We start from the raw sequence: 24,845 nt of genomic DNA on the forward strand, positions 1-24,845 counted from the left end.
CTGCATTGAACCAATTTACCAAATTAAAACATGAAGAAGTCAATGCCAAAGAGTGTTTAAAAATTCTAAAAATGTCACATATCACAAACAAAAAAGCGATTTATGTCGCGCCCGGATTAAAGAAATTCAGAGACAATGTAAACGAGAGACACGATACTGGTAGATAGGTTTCCGAAGTTGCCCGTATGGCGGCGATATGATCAAACCGATTTGAGACGGTCCCGAATGATTTCTCCGTCAGCGATCGACGCGAAACAGGCTGCGAGACGTCCACGTGGAAAGTGGTTCGGTTTCGGAGGGCGCAACACGGTCCACGACTGAGAGAAATGTCCCAGAATAACCTTCTGCAAGAATACAACTGTGAGTACCATCTGCGAAAACTATTATCGCGCGTAGATTTGTTTTCTCTCCCGGTCTGTTTTGATTTTTTTCGCCCGGCTTATTTCGCTTTCGCGAATCGACGCGAATTTGATCGCGATACGCGACTGGCTGTGTCCTCTCCGCGATCCGTCACGCCTCCGGCCGTGAAAAATGAGCTGTGATAATGGCGGCTTTCGTTTATTTGCAAACAGCAGCCGGAAAAAAGGCGAGGACCGCGGGGACATTATATTCCTGCCGGTCAGCGTCCCCGCGAATTTGACAGTCTTTTTCTCGCCTCCTTTCCGGCTGTTCGCGAAGCTCGGACTCGATCACAATGGCTACCGATCTCGTCCTTAATTTTACAAAAAACTCGTAATTTATTCTCTCCGATCGCAGAATGTTGTATCATTCGACCGGCATAAATTCTTTTTCGTGTTTTCGATCGTAACGCGCGAGCTTGCCGATTTTTTTTTTCTTCCGTTTGCTTCGCGTTCAGGAATATTCGCCAAGAAGTTTGTTTTCTATCGACTCGTGACAGTGAATTTCTGTACAGATTCGAACTGTTTGGTTTTGGAAATCGCCGGTAATTTATTAAATTTTTGCATCGGCTAGAAGAGTCGTTTGTATGAGTGAATATTTGTGGAACCGTGGGACTGGTAATTTGTGTAGCAGTTTTGGTAGTGGAATTGATGTTTGTATCACTGATAGTGGATATTATAGTGTTCAGATATGTAACAGAGGATTTGTAGAATTTGTTGACGATTTTTATTCACTATTTTTTCTATTCATTCGCACTATTTATTAATATTGTCTTGTTCAAAAGCTTCCATGTAGATCTTTTCAATGTATTAAATGCTTCGGGTTTATTTGATGAAAATATTTTCATGTTTCTCGAATTTGGTGCTCAGAAAAAAGTAAGCGAATCCATTATAGAACTATATACGCGGCTGGGTGCAACATTCTCCGAGGCTCATCACCGGTCCGCGATACATTGTATGAGACCTTGCCTGTCTCGCCATTTCCATTTAAACCAGTGCCTCTCAATTGTAATCGTTAGATGCGAACTTTTATGTAAAATAAAAATGTTCCATTTCAATCAGAAACAAGTAGGGATTATATAAAAATTTATTTGCCCCGTTTAATCGGATTGAAAATAATATAAAAGAATCTTCTTAATGACAAAACTTTTTTGTTTTTTTATTCTTTTTTTCATATAGTGGATGAATAACTTTTTCACAAATGTCGTGTAGGAGATTGTGACTTATATCGCGACATCGTTGTATCACGGGCTCTTTTATTTATTATCTTACTTATTAAATCATTTATTATCTTACTTCTTATTAAAGTAAGAAGCATTATTATTTAGCATTATTATTATAGCTTTATCAAAGATCCTGGTTTCAAGTATTAAAACTATCCGTTCCCCAGAAAAGAAAGCAGCAAAATTTCCAGAAGCATGACCTAATTCTGAATTCATTTTGATATTTGAAATTCTTTTTACGGTCGCGTTAAAAAGGTATATTCTGTTGAAGAATCTCAAAGGATTTTCATCGAGGCTTGAAACGGGAACAAAAATTATAGCCCGAAATTCGGGCGTTTAATCAATATAAAATAAGTAATGCGATTTATTCATTCGTCCCCATTACTGATTCTTTTAGTTGAGCGCGATCAGATTGCGCAAAGTGCATAAAAGATTTGCTGAAGTAACTGCAGCTGCAGGCGCGGAGGGGGAATGGATTATTAAATCAAAAAGAGCGAAAGACTATCATGGGAAATTTTAAAAAAGAAGAGTATCGTGCTCCACGTTTTCCGAGGAAAATCCTGATCGCGATTTTTTTTTATTAGCATTCATTAAATTAAAAACCATATTTTTGAAATTTTACATTTATATATAAGATCGATAGTCTATAAATATTTCTAAATTATCATAAAAATCATCTCGTTTGTGTGAACATAATTTTTTAAAAATCCTTTTAGTTGTCTGAATTTTTATTTTTTCGTCAAAATGATAATGAGTTCGCACATTCTATCTTATTGAAATTCGTTTTGAAGAATTGAAACTCGTTTAGAAAGAGTGTGATCGACTCGAAGAATGTGCCGGAATCGCATGACAGTTTTCCTCGAGAAAGCATTTCTCAAGTGGACGCACTCGCATCGCCATAATTCGTTACGCTTCGTCCCTTCCTGAGAAAATACACAGATCGCCTAGAAGGCTCCAATGTCTCACGAAGAGTACACAAAAGAACAGAATTTATTTTCTATGCTGCCAAACAAAGTGCAATCTATGGGCAGACATGATAACATGCACTGGCTACGTCATCAACATAACTAGATCTGCTTGAATAAACCAGTGAATTAAAAACTTCCAATCTGACTTCGAAGAAAACCTTTCACATAAAATTTTACACATATCAACGAATTAAATACTACTGATTAGATTGCAAAAAATTACTTGTGGCGTGTAAAAATGCAAGGAAGCATTTGTATCAATAAAAATTAATAATGTTTGGATTTTATTTCCACCGCAGACAATTTTCTATATATAAAGATTCGCTAGTAATAAAAAAATATACAATTAAAACCGAATTTTCAATTAATAAATTAATTACTTAACGTTTCTCAAATAAAGAATATAATGTTCTACAGTGTAACGTTACGAATTCTAAGAAAATGATTTTAATCAGAGAACAAAGGATTAGTTGGAAGAGTATTGTAATAGTTTTTTAGTGTTTTTTGTCTTAGAAAATATTTTCTTCGGACGTTTATGTGTACCGAGGCGAATAGGATTTTTTAAAAATTATTCCGTGCAAGTCCGGCCATGCAAAATGATTACTTCTGCGAGAAAGACAAGTAATTTTCACAAAGCACTGTTGCACTTTGTAGGGGAGACCCAGTACGAAGATTCGCAGGAGCAATTCTCCCGTCCTATTTCGGACGAGGTTATCAGGTGAGCTTAAAACATTAACATGTATTCTGGTTAGGGCCGAGAGTTAGGTCAGGGTTAGACCTAAGTGATTACGGTGTAATCAGGTTTATTCCCGGATTTAATCCTGGATTTTTTCCTATTCCATTAAATAAGTTCTGACGTTTACAGATAACGGAGCAGGGAGTCTTGAGAGAAAATTTTCATTTTGTATAAGCTCCTTTAAATTTCCTGGCTCCCTAAATAAATTGTAACAAAAATTTCACAAGAGCTCACACGATGATAATGTTTAGTCTGCTGGTTTTAGAATTTGCTGAGACATTCGAAAGTTTATAATGTAATGTAACAAAAAATTTAACAAGGTTTCAATCTTTGATTTAAAATTTGATGAATTCTTTAATAAACCTGTTCCTTTTTGGCTCCAGTTTCTGTAAATTGTATAGCAAACTCGATACTTGAATTAAATCGAATAGATAATAAAAAATAGTAATCATAACGTAAAATTTTATTAAAAATTGTATTTTATTAAAAATGGGAGTATTAACAACAGAATGTGTTGATTATTGTATTATTAGTGTTTACGAAGTTTATGTGAAAGAAGAGACTACAGGTTCCGATGGAAGAAATGACGTCACTATTGTTCCCGGTTTGACTTCCGCCAATGAACATCAGTTGATTCAAGTAATCATCGTTATCAAAAATTCTAGTCTAAGTATCATCGTTCCTGGAATTTAAATGATTTTTGTTGCTATTAGAATGATTGCATGAACCTGGACGTTGCCATAGATTCTGAGGTGATCAACAATGACGATAGCGTAACGAAATTCCTTGGCAAGGATGCATTTAAGTACAAGGTACACGTTGAATTATTGAAATATTTTTAAAATGTTCGCTTTAATACCGGGATGTTTCTATTAATATTTGATGAACGCATTACTAGAAGATGTTATTTCCGGAGGCGCTTCCACCGAAAATAGTTTAGACAAATTCTTGGAAGTTATAAACTTAGACTGGGAATAATATACGGAATTTAATAGATCTTCATTATAAATGCACAATTCCTTTCAGATATTGGATCAAAATATCGCTGCGCCGGAAAACAACGTGATGATGTACTCGCATCCGATGGTCGAAGGGCCATCGTCGTCGACGACTCACCTAATCGACAAAGATGATCCAAGATCGAAACTTCATTTCGTCAAGTACCTGAAACGTGACGGGAAGACTTTGAAAATTTGGGAATGCGGCATCTGTGAGTAGAAAAAAGAAATGAAAAAAAAATGGGTTTTACCCATTTTTCTATCGTTGCGGGGGTTCAAAATTGGGGTTTCAATTTTTTAGCAATACTTTTTAAGTAAATTATTGACACGTTGGCCGTCAAAGTTAAAAATTAATTGTGTATAGATTTATTTCATGCAATTAAATTAGAAGAAAAAATTAATACGAATGAATATTAAGAAAAAAATTTTTTTTTTTATGAATGAATATTTTATTTGAATTGCATTAATTAAAAGTTAACACTAGAACTACCAAGCATTAACCCTAGCACTCCTGGAACCCAACACTCTTCTTTACTACGGTAGTGGGTATAATTCTGCGACGTTTATCATCCAGGCCGTGGCGACGTGTATAGAAAAGTCACTGTACCTTTAAAAATGGGTCGTTTAGACTGCTCTGGTAATTCTAATGTTGAAATTGAGAAGAAAAATGGAAAAAGATACCGATGGCTTTCGGCAATGCGACTTTTGGCTCTTAAATCGGGCAGGACAGAGTGGCATTGTGTCTGCGATACGATCGGCAGTCGGTTAAACACTCTCACTCTGTCTCTCTCTCTCTCTCTCTCTCTCTCTCTCTCTTTCTTTCTCGAGAGAGAAAAGTACTCAGAAGCTTAATATTCGAACTAGGTTCGAAGGATTTCCGGCATCAGTACACCTTGATGAGACATTTGCCGACCCACACCGACGAGAGAAACTTTAAATGCGAGGCTTGCGGCAAAGCTTTCCGCCAGCTATCGACACTGAGCCAGCACAAGGCGATACACAGCGACGCCCGGCCGTACGTTTGCGAATTTTGCAAGAAAACTTTCAACAGGTCAGCAAGCGAATCGATACGCAATTTCTTCATGACACTCCTCTCTGCATCCGAATTGGTTTCGCGTAACTTTGCGATCGTATGGAACCGTCAATACCGTGTTTCCCGTTTCCTCTTCGACTCGCATACCTTACCCATCCGTGAATCCACCCCCTCGACCCACCCCCGTATCTGGCGGTCGTTTAAAACGGGGAATTCTTGCGGGACGGGTCACGCAAAATGTACAAAATTTGAGTCCGATCGTCACAGTAATTTTTAAAACATTTTGTCGAGAAGCAGAGTTTCTATCTACAGCCTCTGATTCGTCACAGTAAACGATTTAGAATTTCGTTATTCTCTCGAACACAATTATAAAATTTAGGGAGCTTATTTGTAAAATTCTTTATTTTTTTTTTCTATATATATATTTGAAAAATTGTTTTTTTTTTGGACCCGTTACTCTGGAATTCCTATAACTTTTAAGCCGCGTGTCCAGATCTCGTTTGTGCTGTTCCAGCGACGAGAGAAACTGCGCACAGAAAAATTCGAAACTACAATCTCACCGACAAGCAAGGAAACTAATTATGCGCGCGTAACCGAGCACGTCGGGTCATTAGCGTTTTGAATCGCGGCGCGGATCGCGGGCCGCGCGATTGTCGGGAACGGCAGAAGAAAATTTTTAACGAGCCTGACGTTTCTGTCCTTTTGTGAATTAACTTTAATAAAGCGGGACTTTTAAATGACTCCGCTTAAGCGCTTTACGGGGATACGACCAGTGAGAGACTGATTCGTTTTCGCGGTCCTACAAATCTCTTTCTCTCGGACAAAGGTTTTGAATATTGCCTATGCGGAGAAACTTGTTACCGTGTTTTCGCAGCGGTCATTATCGTGTGTTTTATTGATTTTCATTGGGCGTGGAAATTTATTCGCTGGCCTTTTAAAATAAATTGGTATACGCGCATTGGTTAGGCGCTATATAACACAATAGAATAGAAACAGTTACGACTATTATAATATCGCTTTCGATTAATTAAAATTGTTGTGAGTTGAAATAAATTTTTATTTCAGTTCTGGTTCATACAATCGCATTAGATTTTCATTTTGTATGGTGGTGTTAAAATGGTTTTTTAATTGATTCAATAAAAAGGGACCGAATTAATTATATATGCTTAATACCCCCGGGGAAATATAATGTATTTTATTTATATTTTTAAATGGTATACTCAATTTTATATTTTCGATTTTTCAGGGTGTCCACGTTGATCTCTCATCGGAAAACACACTCGGAGCACAAGCCACACAAGTGCCAGGTCTGCGGAAAAGGGTTTCATCAAAAAGGTAGTATATCAAGAAAAAATTACAATACAAATTATTGATTTTGGTATAGACAATATCGATGGACACATTTATTAAAAATCGTGTTAATTCTTTTGTTTTTTCCCTTGATCTTTCTTTATCTATCCGGAAAGTATGCGATGAATTAAAGGTGTACAAAAAAAATTGGTATATACGGCCAAAAAAAAGAAAAAAATTCATGACAATGGTTAAATTTTGCAACATTCGGGGAAACATACAAAAAAAAAAACAGTTACAAAGAGAACAAAATATTTCTTGCAATCGCTATATCCGAAAAATATTCACTGGCTTCATAAAAACGAAATCGTACGACCTCAATCGACGAGCTGCAATCACAAAACAATTTGATTCGTCGATCGTTAAAAAGCGGTATGAAATGCGCGGATATTATATCGCGCAAAACTTGTAAAATCGAAACGCGAAATCGTCTGTAACTGATCGCGATACCGCGGAAGTGGGGGTGGGGTGGGGTGGGGTGGGGGGACGTGATCGGTCAATATAATTCGGGGGATGATTACAAGCTTTAATGGTTGAACACCCGTTTCGTTGTCAGGCAATTTGAGGAACCACGTGTTTACTCATACGAACGAGCGGCCGTACAAATGCGAGCTTTGCGGCAAAGGCTTCAATCAAATGTCGAATTTGGTCTGCCACAAGGTCAAAGCGCATGCACACGCGGAGAAAATGCAGTACGTGTGCGGAATCTGCGGCAAAGAGTTTCCGCGTCGATTCTCTTTGAGATCGCACGAGGAGTACAAGCACGGCATAAAGTATCGACATCCGACAACCTCGCAGCCCGAAATCAACGATCCGAACGTCATAAGAAAGTAGGTAGACGTCGTGGTGCGGACGTCGCTTAATTTGCTGCCTGACGGACAGCCTTTTCTCTCTCCCACGGATAAATGAACGCGTTCTGAATCTTGATCTTTCTAGTCGACCTTCCCCCTCCCCTCCATTCTACATATCTCTCTCCCCCTCTTTCCTCCATAATTTTCAGCAAAATTGATCCGTCGTCGATCCTTCTGTGAGAATTTTGCTCAAAGCTGTTCCCCGTAGTAGGCTTTTCCTATTAGACCAATTTAAATTCTATAAATTCTAAATTCTATAAATATAAAATGAATTTTTAGTAAAAACGTCAGGATCGTGCAACTGCCAAATTGTGACCGCAATCAGACCATCGAAGTTAGAGAGAAGGACCCGCTGCTCGTGGTTCGTAGCCCACCTAAGGTATCATCTGTCAAATCCTTTTTTATCTTTCATATGATAGTAGAACCAAAGGAATAAATGTAATAATGTTAAAAAATAATAATAAATATTTTCTGAAAGTCTGATGTCATGGAATCCGTCGTGATTGATAAGATCGATACCAAAGCGATGGAGATGGCCTTGCTGGAGAACCAAACACCCTTCGCACTTTTCAAGCCTGCCAAGGGAATCCCTGTTCTTGTGAAAGTGTCGCCGACCGGAACTCATAAAAATGTGACTTCCTGTTTAATCCTGTCTTGAACTCTCTTCTCATTGATCGACGGACTAGTGAAATGATTATCTGTTTGCAGAATTATCTCTCAATATATTGATTCATGCTAACTGCTGTTTCGAGCACAGATGCATCAGCTACCCTTTCCTCTAATTGCATTTGAAATTACTAGTATCTCGAAAATAATAATAAACTCCACAAAGAAATGTCTAAGTAAAATTATGAATTTTGTTTAGAAAAGGAAAAGAAAATTTTACATTCAATTAAATAAGACTTTGAAGATTTTCATTTGAAGTGAGATGGGCTGTATGAAAAATATCAAATAATTTTTGATTATCTACGAAAGTACTAGATTTACAGAACCGTGGCAATAAAAATTCGTTTCGAGTCACATTTTACTCTTCATTGGTCCAGCCATTCCGTTCTTATTAGATAGTTTGGAAAATCTTTCACAAGCTAAAATTGAATAAATATTGTCGTGTGATCGTTTGATAGATCCTGACGCCGGCGACAGCGGAAGATCTACGAATAGCCGGAAAGATGAGCCTGAGCCCAACGATCACGCCGGACGCTGACAGGATCAAAGCAGTGCAGATAAAGGTGCCCGTGGTAGCCACTGTCATCGAAAGCGTTGATCCCGACGGAAAAAACAATTTCATAGTTGAGCCGCCTGGTCCGGAAAACGAACACGGTGAGGATTACCTTCGTATGAATAATCACAAACGCAAGGGACGTTCAGTAACGAGGGATATCAAAAAATAGACAATTCTACACGGGAAGATTAACGCGAGAACTACTGGGCGGTTTCCAAATCACTCATTTCAAATTTTTTGCTTTATCATTAAAAAAAAAAAAAAAAAAAAACCGTAAAAGAATTCTGTCAGAAAAAGATGGACTCATTTATACGAATCCATCGGTAATTGAAGTTTTGTTTAGTAAAATTAAATCCAAATCTCTCGGTGCTTCCATAATACAAAATTGACCAAAATAAATTTTGTTTGCAAGAGAATACTTTATAATATTGTGTTTACTCTATACAAGGTAAAAACACTGAATCAGTGTTGAGTACTGTTGATTACTTGGCACGAATACTGTGCAAAATCGACAGAAGGGATGAACAAGGGTTGAAACAGGATACTTCACTTGTCCGTGGAGTTGCCGATATTGGCGGCAAACAATTGATAGCAATGGTTAAACGATTTATCTGTAAATCACAACCGGCGCGAGGGTCCAACGTCGTCGCGCGACTATAATTGACTCGTTAAAGCAGTGATGTTTTTCAAACTGTCACGGTAATGTGGTCTTTATTTGGTGCATTGTCGGCAGAGAGCATAGTCACGGCATTGGATTCCCAGTTCACGTACAGTGAGGCCCCGAGAAACGAGCCAAATCGCCAGAATGGAACCGTTGTATCCCCGACGATGGAGGATTGCAACGAGTTGCTGGAACTGGCCGCCCAGGGCGGGATACAATTCGTGCGAGCCACCGAGGACGGTCGTTACGAGGTGATGAAACAGATCGATCATGATTTTCCTGCTTATTTCTACCCGGTTTTGCCACTTAGCCTGCCACCTCTTTCAAATCACTCCTGATTATTGTCTGTCCTTCACCGTGACGGAACTGGCCGCCATATTTGCTTTCTAGAAATTCCGGAAACAAAAAACGGCAATGGAATGGGTATTCTAATGATCGGGGATGAAATGGGTAGTCTGGGTAGTCTGGTCTAAAATGGGTATTTAAAATTCAAAAATCAGAATGTGAAGTTGAGCAGTTATAAAAATAAATTAACACTTTACAATGGTTAGTGGATTGTTGACGATTTCAATAGAACGTTTTTAACACTGGGTCAAAATGGACCCAAATCTGGTCATTAGAGGGTTAATGAAGATTTTGTTTCACCAGTTGCTGCATTTATGAAATATTTTTGTGTACATGTACCGATTCGCGTGAATGTTTGTATTTTATTAGATCCCTTCGAATTTTCAATCTTAGTCGATCACTGAAAAATTGATAATTGATCTGCTGAAGTGCTATAGCCTGTTTCTCGAAAGAAGAGGCCACACCATCGGTCATAATAGCTGTCCACCCTACCATAATCACTCTAGACTAATGACATTGGGGTGCCCGGAGTGGAGTGGACAGCTATTGTGACTATTGATGTATTTTAGGCCCCTTCTTCCGACAAGCGTAGCATAATACTGGCTCAAATTATTATTATACCACAGAATGTCCTACAATGTTGTCACTGTTGACAAATTAAAATCAGGAATATTGTTTATATCATTCAAGAATTCACTTGTTTAATTTATTTTGTTAAAGTCCTGATGAATTTATGGAAATTAATGGTGGAGGAATATTCAATTTAGAAAATAGTCTGTTTACAATAACAACGTTTATTTATTTATAAATTAAATGGCTAACTACTTGAAACAATTTATCCAATTGACTTTTGTTGGAACGTTGACAAAAGTCTCCACGAAGAAATACACTTTCGTGGATTGCTGATCATTTTTCCGTGTTGATTGGGCTAATTAGGTGATGACGAACAGCGAAGCTTGCGATTTGATGGCGCAGAACACTCATGACGTGACGCTCCTCGACGGCGACGAAGCGGATGCGATCAATGTGATGAGCACACGTGGCAACGGGGAGGTGATCATCGGGGATTCGGATAATCAGATCATGGTACTTAACTCGGCCTCGACGCAGAAACCCATATCGATGGATGGTATCGAGATCCTCGAGGACAAAGACATCAGGATCCTCGACATCAAGAGCCTCGACGATCGTTTCGTGGACGGTATCAGTTTCCTCTCACAGCCTAAAATCGACGATTTAATCTTAGGGCCAAAATCGTTGTCCATTGACGCAGACATGGCAGAACACGACGACGAAGGTTCGTATTTATTCAATCCCTACGCCTTTCATTTTCCAAATATATTCACGTTTCTTTCCATGTTCTCAGGAGATCTATTCTGGAATCTGTGGAACATGTTGTGAAATCCATCGACCAATTTAGAAACATCATTTGGAGTCATTAAACAAATCGAAGTTGAGAGGAAATTGTAGACTGTGGATTTGGTATACGATATTTCTGATGAAACCAAATAGTTTATAACACTAGAAAAATTCAAATAATTCAAGAATGTCCGAGTAAAATTGTTACAGGGAGAAAGAAATTTCTATCTGGCTCCTATTTGCAGCAATTGACGAGGAAACTTTTTTATTTTGCATAAAGATCCGCAATTTTATTTATCAGGTAGTTGTGGATAATGGAATAGAAAGAATAGTAAGAAATTATTGTGTTGAGTTGAGTCGTTATTTTGAAGCAATATGTTTAACTTTGAATGAAAACATGGTTTCTGAGGGTATTGTGAATGATTCTAAATTGTTCGATCGTTTAGCGTTATCATTCTGTAAACGTAACTATACTCGTACGCTGCGAGCGAGAAGAGTTCGTTGAAATATGAATTTGCTGACTTTTATGATAGGTATAGGAGTACCCTCGAGTCAACAAGAGTTAACAAACATTCTCAGTCACCGAAGCGACATTTCCACTTTGTCAACCACCTCGCAACCTTCGATATCCTCCCTGTTATTGAAAAATCATCCCCCCCTGTCGATCCTAAGTGAAACGCTTCCGTATTTGAAGAGCAACACTAGTTTAACTGAGGATCTGAACATTCTCGGTAGTTCAACGATGGAGGAACATCACTCGGTCTACGAAAGCAAGATGAAACTGTCACCCGTTTTCGACGACAGTGAACCCGACGGGGGTTTGATGCCCATTGGTCAATCGGACATGAAGATTCTGGGAACCACGCACCAGAGTGCAAAGGTATTTCATTAATAATTTCACGATCTTCACTGTTTAACATTTTCTACATTCATTTCGTCTCTGGTTTTAAAACTTTAAACACGCATAACTTTCGAACCAGTAAATTCCTAACATTGAAACCTGGATTTTCGGAATTTTCTCGCCAGAATCTACAGGATTACATAAAAAAAGGTTAAGAATTTCTGGTTTCCTGAAGCAAAGTTTAACCGAAATGTCCGAAATAAAATCTGCAGTCCAATTAACTTGTAGCCAACAATGTTCTCCAGATAGACGCATAAAAGTTCGTTGAGAAAACATTGACTATTTTATTTATAAACGTTGAAATTTCGCACGAAGGCTCTCAGCGGCAGAACAACTGACAGTCTGCCATCTTCGAAGCTGTTCTCCGGCCTCGGCGGCAGAACAACCGACAGTCTGCCATCTTCGAAGCTGTTCTCCGGCCTCTGCGAGGTGAAAATCCTCGGCCCGAAGAACCACAGTCAGGAAATTATGGCGTCCCAGTACTCGAACATGAAGCTGCTCACCCCGTACGAACAATTCCTGAAGAACACCGCGGTGAACACGAACGGCTGCGAAACAAACGTCGTGAACACTTCCGGTGGCTGTCGGAAGGAGGTGAAAATTTTGGGGAAGAAGCTGGGAACCGGTATTATTACCAGCACGGAGGATGGCAACGTTGTCGAGGTCGTCGAGGAGAAAACCAAGCTGGTAACAGATTCACCTGATTATCGCCATTTCCCGGAGGCTTGTATCTCCTACCAATCCTCAAAATCGCAAGATCAAAACAATATCAATTTATACCCGATCGACAAGTTCATATATCGTTATTTATTGGATCCGCAACTACACTTGTTTGATTCTGATCTTTAAATCGACGACGAGTTGATATTCATAGTTAACTGCCGCGATAGCGGTTTCTTTTTCAGTGGCTTTTCAATATTACGGTTGTTCAAGTCACTATTAGTGTACTTCGTTGTATCATAAACTACGTTCTATTTATGTTCGTCGTAGCGGGATCTGTGTTAAATTAATTTATGTTCCTCGAATCGTCTACGTTCGCGAATTTACGTACATGTTATTTTTTATATATTTTTTTATGCTGTATCGATAGCAATAAAATGTGAATATGTCCTTGAAGCATCCTCGATGGTGTCGCAATCGTCACGTTTTTATTCAAGTCTATTTAATAACATTCGCCAAGTTACTTTTATTCCGCTCTTTCGGAAAAGTGTCAATCAGAGGGGTTGGTCGCGAGTATTAAAATGTTCGTTTCATAATGAGTAATCGTAGCTATAATAGCCTTCATAAATGCTCTATTATTCTGTCGCCACAGTCGTAATTAATCATTTTAAACGAACTCGTAATTATTCTTGAAAGATGATGGACAGCGAAGGAGGGCTATGCAACAGCGCGGAGAGCACGGTGATTTCGTCGCTCCGTTTGGAAAGGCAAATAACCGAAAATAGCGGGTCTGACAGCTTCTTGATTCAAGTAAAGACAGTTCAGTGTTAACGGATCCAGGATGTTTATGGAATTCTACAATTTTATTGACACACCGCGGAAAAAACGCGTCTCCAATTTTTTACCCGCATGTACAAAAAATCTTAGAAAACAAAAAACGAATGACGGATTGTGAAAGTAGAGGCTTCAGTTTCGCTTTGGCACAGGCATAATTTCTGGAAAATGTAACTGGAAAAATTTATTGTTCTAATATTCTTTCAAGTATCGTAGAAAAGTCGACGTAGTTCGATACGTTTTACCAAAAGAGCATCGCACGGAACAACGGCCGAAGACGATTAGCAATCGAATAGGGAGTATGATCGCGGAATGCATAAACATCCTAGGTCCGGTGGAAGACAATCGGATCACCTGAACAAAGACCCTTTGCTCAATCAATACAGGCCTACAGCCCGTGCGGCTCGGACTTTCTGAATTTCGAGAACCGTCTAAAAGACGCCTCGCCCGGCAGCCATTTCGAGCGAGCCCAAAAGGATTCCAGAGACAGCTTCGGCTCCACCGGCGGCCTGCCCGATCTCGATTGATGAAGAATCCAATTCTTCCGCACTCCGCCCCTGCACGCCTCACTGGGGGCCCCCCGCCCTTTTTAGCCCCTTGCTCCAACTCCGCGAGCGAAAGAGTTTCCCCCCCGAAACGACGTCGAAACTTCTCGCTCGGCGACCGTGGAAATCTTTCCCGTGGCCGGTGAACGATTCAATTAGAGCACTTCGGGCCCGGTGCGAATCGCACGTACGAGAACGGACGCCGTTAGCTCGGAATTCTGAACCCCGGTTACGAATTCTGAGCCGTGATCAACCCTCTTCCTCAATTAGCGAAATTTTTTTAGGCGAAACGACGCACACCCGGTCGTCAACCCCCGCGCACATCCGGGCAACTTTGATTCAACCCTTTCCGGTCGTACAGCGACTCGCGTGATTGTTCACACACTTTTCAAATCAGAATTACTTTTTTAAAGGTGGGCCAATGACTTCAATTTTTGTTTTGAGACGTTAGGAAGATTAGTTTAGTACGCGACGCGCAATGAAGATTTTGAAAGAAAAAATGCACTTGGTCTTTACAATGTTTTTATCGTATATATACAATTCTGTGGTTAAATTTTCAGTGTATGTGCAATTGGTGTATTCACAATTTTGTTTGCACATCATGTAGCAAAGTAATCCCTCTAAATTGTTAAAAAAGTCGAACCGTCTGGTCCAACTTTAGAAATGTTATTCTGATTGAAGGGATTCCAATTGTGTGAACAATTACGCGAACAATGAGTTAAAGAATCGTGGAAGTTTAGGAGATTTACTTTATGAATGTTCATGATCACTAACGCGTTAAATCTTGACGCACATTGTGCATGAAAACATACAGTACATGACCAAATTATTCGAACTCTTAAGTTAGAATTCTTATTGTTTAAAAAATTCCAAATATGCATTTAAGACAACATTCACCGTATGAACAACAATTTTACATTTTTCTTCTTTTCTGTGGCTCCAACAATTTGATCACCCACTGTACACTCTGGATCCCTTCCGAAACAAGTGGGAAAACAAGAAATTTACAAAACTACCAGACCCATTATGATCATAAAATTTTTGTCTGTCTTCTGAACTTCCATTGAAAATTTAGGTGTATACAAATTTGCGCGACCGACTGCCCACCGAATTCCCGCGATCGACGATCATAAGAGCGTCTCGCGGTTTGCTAGGATCAATTTTTGCGGCTTTCGAAAGGAAATGTTTAGTCGTGATAAATCGAAATTTGACAGTCCCGCCGAGAGAATACCGATGCAATAGCAGGTCCCGAAACGCATATCGTGCGTACCTCCGGAGAGAGTATGTCGAGCCATAAATCGAAAGGGGAGGGGAAAAAAAAAAATACAAAATTTCTGTGTCGTCGGCGCGCGTGTTTTCGATCGTCGGATCTGCACGCGCCGGGGCCTCGTGTTGTCGTTTCTCGGACGAATTTATTTTTTCGCTTGCGAGAAATAATAATCGGACCCGGAAACACAGTAGTCGAACTCGCGCCAATACTTTCCCCGACACTCGAATATTTACATTCTCAGGAGGCAAAACAATTTCGGGCTCTCGAAAAGGAATTTTATTGGAAATTGGATCGACGGGATGAAGTTAGATCGAATTTACTCTCTTTCTCTCTCTCCCTCCCTCTCTCTCTCTTTTTAACTTGTCAAAATGTATTTCGTATATTGAATAGTGTTTTTATATTTGAGATTCACGGTTTGCTCGCGCCGGAGCTTACCAAATGAAACACAAATAAAAAGGAGGGGAAAAAATGGATATCGACGCGAATATCGTGGCATCTACAGGAATGGGGGCATTATACCGTGGGCATCGGGAATGCAAATGAGCCCCGTAACTCGCTGGGATGCTAATGATTTTACACGTGAGAGAAAAAGCTTGTATTTCTGCGCGTCCACACCCGAGCCCCACCCCCTCCACCTTTTCTCTCTTTCTCTCTCTCTCTCTCTCTCTCTCTCTCTCTCTCGTCCTCTTTCTCTATCTCTATCTCACTTTTCCGCTTGTAAATTTCGATTTTCGCGCACGTGCACACGTCCCCTGTTCAAATACGCATTTTTGATTATTCCAAGTTACTATTTTAACATGGACGATTACATTGTGTAAATTCGAATAGTATTTTATATTTGAATTTCGAGGTTGGAGAATAAATTGTATGCACAAAATAATCCACCGAGTACGCAATTTATTTTTACCGGCGAACAGATAACGCTGAATTCCAACGTTTGTTTCACAGCCGGACGTGTACCCCATTCTGTAATACTTTCACGAGAATCAAGCGAATCTACCGGAAACGATTAACCATACTGGGGAAATCCCGTTTCATTTGGAAAATTAAAAAATCGCGGTAAATTGTCCAATTTCCCAATTTTATTGGGTGATTGTTTTCAGGCTATTTTTGTTACACTTTTAGGATACATATAGCCACATCCATACTGACTATTACACCGCGGATTTTGTGCATTTGAAGCAGTAAAAACATGCATTAAAATTATTCAGAATAGAATGTATGTAAAATCCTAATAAGAAAAGTTCCATAGTTCTGAAGAACGTTCTTAAAAATTGACGAAAACCAGAATAGGCAGTTAAATAGGCGCCGATAGGGTATATTCTATTTTTCGGAAATTTTCGTCTCTATTGCGAAGAAAAAAGGTTTTGTAAAAACTCGGCACACTTTGAACTTGACAAGGCAGTGCGACTCCTTAAGGCAGTTCGATTGTCAATAAGGAAGCACAGCATCGCAAGTATGGACCGTTGATTTTTCAGGTTGGTACGTCTCGCTGGCATTTTCCGGTTCTGGCTGCGTAGCTTGCCGTGTAATACATATTACGGTTCCCTGTCCCCGTTCTCCCGAAGCTAAAGGATCACCGAATTCGATAAAATTTACTCGGCAGAAGGTAACGGCGTATGTTTGCCGCGCGAACTTCCCAGCTACCTTCATTTCCGGCTCGTGTCCTCCTCTATTCTTTCGCTCTTACACGGTCTATGAAGCAGACTTGAATCAAGTTGGGTCAGGTCAGGTCAGGTTCATGTCTCACGCCATCCCCGAGACAAAAGGAATCGTTCCCGGAAAATTTCTCCGAGACAGAACCGGTCTTTGCACCTACCGCCATCTTGGATTTGTTCTTTGTATCGTTGTTCTCGACCCTGTTTCTGCTCTGATACCGTTCAAGCTTCTGCAACTTCATTCCGCCACCCCGAATCTCTCGCCTTTGTCTTACGACGGGCCAAGGGACGTTAGCTCCGCTGCATTTTTCGGGGCTAAATATAATTATCAGACTGTGGATTTTATGGACAAACGTTATTATACAAATTATTGTCAGGTTATCGAAACTATCGAAAGGAAAAATACATTTCTCTTTAACTTCCATCCTCTCCAATTAGCATGGCAAATTTTTATTTTCAACAAAGATTCACAGTCCAATGATTACCGACAAATAGACAGAAACATTTCATAAAAAAAATTTGATCAGAAGCATTTTAGTAGAAATATTTTATCCGAAATTTTTTATTAGAAACATTTCATCAAAAACGTTTGATCGGAAACATTTGAACAGAAATATTTGATCAGTAGCATTTTATCAGAAACATTTATTGGAATGTTGCCAAGAAGATTAGCTCTCTAATAAACGATAAATATGCTGGGAAACAGAAGACATTTTTCCCGTGAAAGAAGAGTGTGCAGGTGGATTGGGAACGGGTCTATCGAAGAATGGGAAGAATCGTGGTAGAGATCTATCTTTTGGAAGGAAAGCGCAGTAACTCGTCACCCTAAACGCGCCGGAATCGGCGGCCTGCCTATTTTAGGGGGAATTCACTTTGAATTTCGTCCCCTAGAACTTTTTCCGTTCTGGCTTCCGCGGGACGTCAGTCTGCGAATCCTCTTCTTGCCAGCCCCGCACCACCCCGCGAATTACCTCGTCAGAAATTCAACCCTCGTACACAGCCATTTCGCAAATTCGATCTCCGTCCGCGCACGCTGGATGCGAAACGTCTCTCTGCGTACCTTGCCGCCGGGAAGTAAGGCGAAACGAAGAAGTCAATGGCATTACGTCAAATCGTTGACGCAATTTCGGTGAATAAAAGTTCCACGGGTTAAGAAGTCCATGGGGGTTGGGGCCGCTGGGTCGACCGGCAATTTGTTCAATGAGAAATTCCTCTTTTTTTGCTGAATAATATCAATTTTTCTTTAAATGCTAAGTTGCTACTAATTTAAAACTCTGTGTCGATTTTTATTCTACTTTTGTTCAGTCATACGAATTTTTTCAGATCGACTTGGGAATAGATACGGTTCGTATCCTTAGTGAATTATCATATAAATTTTTCATTGGCGTTTTACAATGAACAGTTCTTATTAATCATTGACGAACAAAACAGGTGTACAATATAAATCGTACCACGTGAATGAATTATTTATTATTATAGTACAGTAAAGTCTTGATCGAAGCCGCACCGAGCTACACCATCTTAGTCAGTTCAGTATTTAAGTCCTCCTAGCCCTACACGATCTGTGTCACAGCACGGACCCGAGAATTGGGCTTAGGTCAAGACTTTACCGTATCTTTCATTTGTTGTTTCTATAATGCAATCGTTTTTGTATTGCAATTTATTTCTGAGGTTTCTCCAAATGAAATTAAAAAATATTAGGTAAGCCTAGCGTAACGTTCATGTATTATGGAACAAGCAATATTATTTTTAAAAATGTTTGAATTATACTTCCTTGTCCCTTAAATTAATCTCCTATGTTTTACACCGTTTATACATTCCTTAGATAGTGCATTAGTATTAATTTCGAGTCTAAATTGAGTCTAAATAAAGTTCCCTAAACTTTATTAGGAAACGTTTCCTAAATGGTACTGGGAAAAATCTTTTGTAGAAATATTTTTAGATTATTAAGTAGATGAGATTTGAAGAGCCACTTGCGTCTGCTATAGAAGACTAAAATATTCTCATTACTTTATGCAAATTACTTCACCCTTAATGTCACGAAAATTGTTAGCAAAGTGCTCGTGTAAATTTCGAAGAGGGTTGTCAGTCACACGTAAGATTACAGAGATGTGATAGCGGCAGTCAATGTTAAATTATTAATGAACACATTTCCATTAAACAGGGAACATTTTTAGGAAATAAGTTGGAGAATTTATTTGGTTCTCTCGTGCTTTTAACTGCGAGTATCAGATTATTACACGAATTTTGTGGATGAGTTTTGAATGATTGAAACAGTACCGTAAAAACGTCAATCTAATTCCATTGTCAGTAGGAGTGACGTTAATATTGTGCACATTCAGAATTTTGCTCGATAGGATTCGAATAGAATTGCAGTGAAAACGTAATTACCAAAATTTAATTGTGAAGCTCTGCCGGCCGATGTAAATTGCTTTTGCAATGACATTTAAAGGTGTTGCAAAGTGTCCAGTTTTACGTATTCGATTATCATTAACGGGAAATTACGGATTCTAGAGTAATCAGGAATTAGAGTTAAATCCTTTTCTACGGCCTTAATATTATACATCAAATCGATATTAATTAAATTCGTACAAACACGCACATGAGTCAATACTCCATGTAATTCGATTTGCATTACTATCCATACACTTTACAAAATTTTGCAACAACTTTCCTCCAATCAATGGCAATTTTCCTTCAATTTTGATTTCCAAATAAAATTATTAAAAATAATTTTCTAAGACCGTTTGGTGTTGTAAATTATCATTTCTTTTTTTTCAAGATCAAATCTCACTTCATTTCATTGTCGGCTCAAACTGGATGCCTTGTTTGTTCAATAAAAAGTTATTATTAGTTTAGCTGCATTCGCAGGTCACAGGAAACAATTTTAGAAAATGGCGGAGCGCCACATCTCTGCTCCCCGTTGAACAGCCTCATTTGCATGCGATCCGAATCTATGACGCGTGTCATGTTAATTAGGTTACATGCATTAAGTCGCCCTCGATTATTTAAAATTCATTGGCCGATCGATCGACCTTGTTTCTAGGTGCCAGCTGGTGTCACTCGCTGCCTCATTAACATATTTCCGTACAATATTCATAAATAAGTCACTCGATACTCATTTAATTAAATCAACCCGGAGAACTTCGCCGCCACACTTGACCCGTTATCTTACTTGTTAGCGATAGAACCGCCGACACCGACAAAGTCATGGATATCAGATTTCACAATTTTTATCGGTATTGCACCGTCTCAAATAGTAAAAATCGATTTGTTAAAAAAAAAAAAAACAGTGAAATCCCCTAAAAAGTATCTCGTTCTGTTAATTCATAACTGAATGTTTCAAAAACACTTCTTCAACTTCTTGACAGACAAATTAATTGTGCTTTGATGTGACCAATGATAATATTCATTTTTTCAAGTTATCATTTGTGCAAGCTTGAGAACAAATTTTTATATGCTATATAAACAGATACGTTCTTGAGATGATAGAAGACATATTGTTGGTGATATTTTCCTGAACAATATTTTTATCGAATGTGTACAATGTTATAAAAAACATATGATGAATATATACACTTTTATATAATGCATTATTTCAATTTTTATTCACTTTCATCCAATGTGAACCCAACCTGCTTTCGTATTGCTTAATTACTACTGATATTTTTTTTTATTTTATGGTTTGTTCATCCACCGATAGTTACAATCAAGACCACACTGAAATGTAATACAGTTGCTAATGACTTTATTGTATTCATGCAATTTCGAGCATTCGATAACAAAAAAACCGTTCGTTTAAACGCGCAGTAAATATTGAAAACGGAATTCATACAATTTTTCGTAAACGATGCCGCGAACCAATTTGATCGTTGGTGGTTATATCGTTAATCAAATGTCCGCTTTGTATAGAGGTGAATTTGAGTTCCGAGGGTGGAGTTTTCTTTTTAAGGATCTGTTAAAAGAAAATGGTAGGGTAACGATTAGGGGGACGAAGAAAAGGAGGGGGCAGCAGCATCGCGGTTTTCTTTCGCAAAAAGAAAGGGGAATTTGTAGGGAAGAAACTCTGCGCTAATTAAGGCTGTTTCATCAGAGATTCCCTTTTTCGAGGGGCCAGGCTCGGCTTTTAAATAAATTATACCGCGTTAAAAGGCTCTTCGCACTTCCGCGGATAATCCGCGGCTCCGTTTCGCCCCGGAAGTTACACTCAGGGCTAGTATTTTCGCAACCAGGAAAACCTAACCTAAGCTTTCTGATTATAGCTACGCCATCATATTGTGCGGCCACGTCATCGCTAATTACTTTCTGCCCCAATTTACCAACGGACTGGTCGTCCCGCAGGAAAATGATCGAAACCGGATCTTTACAAAAATCAATACAAAAACTATGCATGAACTAAAAATTAAATTGAAAACCAACACGATGGTCTCATAAATTGAATATTGTTCTTCCGTAAATAGGAGAGAGACAGATTTACTGCATTTTTTAACGTTATAAAACAATTTTAAAAATCACCCAACTACTTTAAAATGTATAATGGAATAATATAATAAAAAAGTAATGCAATGACGACTGGAAAAGTAGGAGTAGGAGAGTAGTAACTCCATTAAGTATAATAAAATGTGTCAAACGTACCCCCAATTTGAAGGTAACAGTGGACATCTTCGCGAACGTTCAAATAAATAATTCTTTCCAATTATTTTCTCGACCACAGTTCGCAGACTACGAAGCGATCGTGCAATGGATAGAATGAGAAATCCTTCTTTCAATTATTATGGGAAAGACGCAATCTCCAGGTGAAGCTTTCGCGGGCCGGTGTCGGAACAATCATCTGGATTTCTCGAAATTCAATTGACATTTGTACCGTTTCGAGGAATGCAGCCGATGCCGATCCGTGATAGAGGGGATCCGGGGAAAAAAGCGGATGAGAGTTAGGATTACTGTATAGGCCGTGGTATAAGACGAAGCTTTCGAATGGAAGCTGACTATCAAGTAGCGAGGATGGATGCCAGGGCAGATGGTATTAACCACTCCGCCTATTGGTATTGGCACGTGCACTCGTAGGATATATCGGCGGGTCGAGGATTCGCGAATAAATCTAAATAGCCTTCCGCCTAGGAACGCCGCAGTCTTTCCTATCGCTCCCCTTCATATTCTTTCACCCCTTGCTTCGCCATTCCTCCCGCAACTCCACCCCTAAATTAACAATTGAACGGCCCGAGGAGCCAATCAGCGTAACTCCAATTTTCTCGTAGCAATTTACTTCTACCGCAGCGATTTCACTCATTTCTTTCTCAAAATGATTGGTTCTCGATTTCTCCTTTTGCTTGAATTTTTGAAACTTCTTCACTGAACCACATATTCAGATAAATGGAAAATTATCAAAATAAGTGCAACCTTATCGTCATAGTGGTTCTGGTTTTAAACTTTATATGCACTGGTATTTCTTGAATTACATTCTACAAAAATGGACTGACTAAAAATATTTCTTTCGTTGCAAATGATACGAGTGAACCCTTCAGGGCCGATAAGGTAGAGTGATCACGTTACCGACAAAAATAGACGAAAAATGATTGGACTGCCGATTTTATGTATCTATGGCAACAATGAGTGAAACACAGAGTAAAGGAAACAACAGATGAATTTAATATTACTATTAAAGTTGTAAAGAGATGCAATTATTCCGAACGAGTAGTCAATGTAGTGGGACTTATTCGACGTCGGACACGAGCAATAGAATAGCAACGCTTATAAATTTATTCACAACGCTGCGTCTAGCATACGCCGCAATATTTCGCGGATCGACTTGGCATCCATCCTGGGCTGCTTGATAGTCGACTCGGGTCCGAAGGACTTGCTTTATATTTATGTACGAACATAACGGTTAACAGTAACACGGCTGCTTCTGTTACTTTAACCGCGAAGCTCGTGAATCGTAAAACTAATTTACAATTCTACGAGCAACAACACTGTCGTTCGTCGTTGCCTCTTCTTGGTTCTCTTGGCTCCGCAAGGAAGTTGCCTTTTCCTGCGCTCTCTGCCGTCCCATAAGAACGAAGTAATTCGAAAGGTATGGAATAATATCAATTTAAAAGAAAAAAACTTTTAACAATTTTCCCAATTTTTTGGACTCCCATTAATATTCGGGCACTCGTAAAAAGACGACAACTTTTTAAATGGCGGACCGTACGACTTGAATTTTTTTTTTTTAGAAGTTAGAACAATTAGTTTACTACGTGGCGCGAGGAAGAAATTTTTAGAAAATTGCAATTGGTCGGAATTGCGGAGAAAATACTAGAAGTATTGTGCAACTTTTTTTTTATGTATATTGAACATTTTTAATATTTATGTACGTGCTAATTATCCTTAGATTTATTATTAAAGAGGCCGAAAATTGTGAAAATCTTTTTAACATCTTGAAACGTTTGCTCATTGCAACGTTAACCGATTTTGATGAGATTTTCAGAATAATTGACAACGATCTACAAAACGATTTTTTTCCAATTTTTCTTCTCACGTGGTAAAGTAATTGTTCTAACTTGTCGAAAAAATCCAAGTGGTCCGATATTAACAAAGTTATCGTCTTTTTGTCCTAATATTAATGGGAGTCACTGCACGTCAATCGCAAAAGTAGCAGCAGCATTGCTGACGTAAGAGTAAAAAATGCATTTCGCCAACTTTTCGAGCGCGCCTCCTATGTGTCTTATTGTTAATGCGATTTCACTGTAGCGAGAAGCCGGCTCGAGCCAGGTTGATTGATTGCCTCGTTAACGCCCTCCGTAAATATTACGGAATCACGTTCGCAATGTTTATTTAAAATGATACGTTCGCTTGACACGTGCACGGAATTAATTATTAGTTAATGACATATTTATTTGTCGTCCCGTTTCGTTTCGGTTGACGGAACAAGCTTTTGTCTCTACGCACAGGTAATCAATATAAAATCGTCGCACTATTATACAATTCTTTGATCGTTTCAATTTGTTTATTGGCCACCAGTTGTTTCAAGCGCTGCGTACACTTACATTTATTAACAATACAATTATAAGCATGCAATACTATATTTACAATGCAATACAATATTAAGCATGCGAAAGTTCTGCCAAAATAAATTGATCCCGAAAGAAACCCACGGTGGGAAATGTCAAGTCATCTATTTCCCACTTGAGGTCAATTTCTTTTGTTCTGCTTAATTAAAAATTATAAAAAAATATTGGAGACATTCTACCCAATGGCGTACGTGTCCGTGAATTTTTCCCGAATTATCATTAAGCAGAACAAAAGAGACGGACCTTAAACTGTAACTTGCGTTTTCTCCCTGCGACTACTTCACAATCGTGATTGTTAAAATACTCTCTTTTTACTTTAACGAATCCGAAGTCAAACAGAAAATATCTCCTTCGAATTCGAAGAATCTCGAGTCAAGCAGAAAAATTTATTTAACGCGCTAACCGTTTAATTCGCAGAATCTGAAGTCAGAGAATTTCTTTACAATTCATTCCGGCAGATTGCAAATCGGATGAAAATTAATTGAACCTAAATCAGGCTCTCCTCAAACTGGTCTTCGGGGAATCAAGTATACCGGGATCGCGCAAAATCCCCGAGCTAGTCTCTTCTTTTGAAGTCAGCCAGATTAAAGCAGGGCCCGCTCGAATGTTAATTAGCCTTAGAAGTTTGGCCGGGATAGTGATGTTCATGAAGACACGGGCTGGCAAAGGGCAACTATACCGGGACAGCTCGCCGCGCAAAAAGCAATATATCAAAACATACGGTGTAATTGAAAATTTTTTTTGATAAATGATGCCTCTATCATTCTTTCGAGCGTGTTGTGAG

The 24,845-nt window shown here is 38.9% G+C and overlaps 1 protein-coding gene across 1 annotated transcript; it reads left to right on the forward strand.

Moving 5' to 3' along the window:
• The first annotated feature begins 326 nt into the window (after window positions 1-326).
• LOC143356568 (uncharacterized) lies at window positions 327-14,066 on the forward strand. The gene is made up of 17 exons (XM_076792372.1): window positions 327-360; window positions 3,244-3,307; window positions 3,859-3,964; window positions 4,039-4,137; window positions 4,352-4,535; window positions 5,188-5,374; window positions 6,603-6,691; window positions 7,263-7,536; window positions 7,837-7,918; window positions 8,036-8,188; window positions 8,682-8,877; window positions 9,513-9,691; window positions 10,722-11,082; window positions 11,678-12,024; window positions 12,403-12,732; window positions 13,402-13,515; window positions 13,926-14,066. Exons 1-17 carry the CDS (start codon window positions 327-329, stop codon window positions 14,064-14,066), a joined length of 2,940 nt encoding a protein of 979 aa, XP_076648487.1.
• Window positions 14,067-24,845: the final 10,779 nt, after the last annotated feature.

The sequence above is a fragment of the Halictus rubicundus genome, chromosome 8 (genome assembly GCF_050948215.1).
Source record: "Halictus rubicundus isolate RS-2024b chromosome 8, iyHalRubi1_principal, whole genome shotgun sequence".
NCBI lineage: Eukaryota > Metazoa > Arthropoda > Insecta > Hymenoptera > Halictidae > Halictus > Halictus rubicundus.

What these genes read in the sequence shown, in the direction of transcription:
- LOC143356568 (XM_076792372.1), top strand. Translation starts at nt 327, where the DNA reads ATGTCCCAGAATAACCTTCTGCAAGAATACAACT. An exon ending in ATGAACATCAGTTGATTCAA is followed by an intron (nt 3,965 to 4,038) that starts GTAATCATCGTT and finishes TGTTGCTATTAG; the next exon opens with AATGATTGCATGAACCTGGA. An exon ending in CCGAGGACGGTCGTTACGAG is followed by an intron (nt 9,692 to 10,721) that starts GTGATGAAACAG and finishes TGGGCTAATTAG; the next exon opens with GTGATGACGAACAGCGAAGC.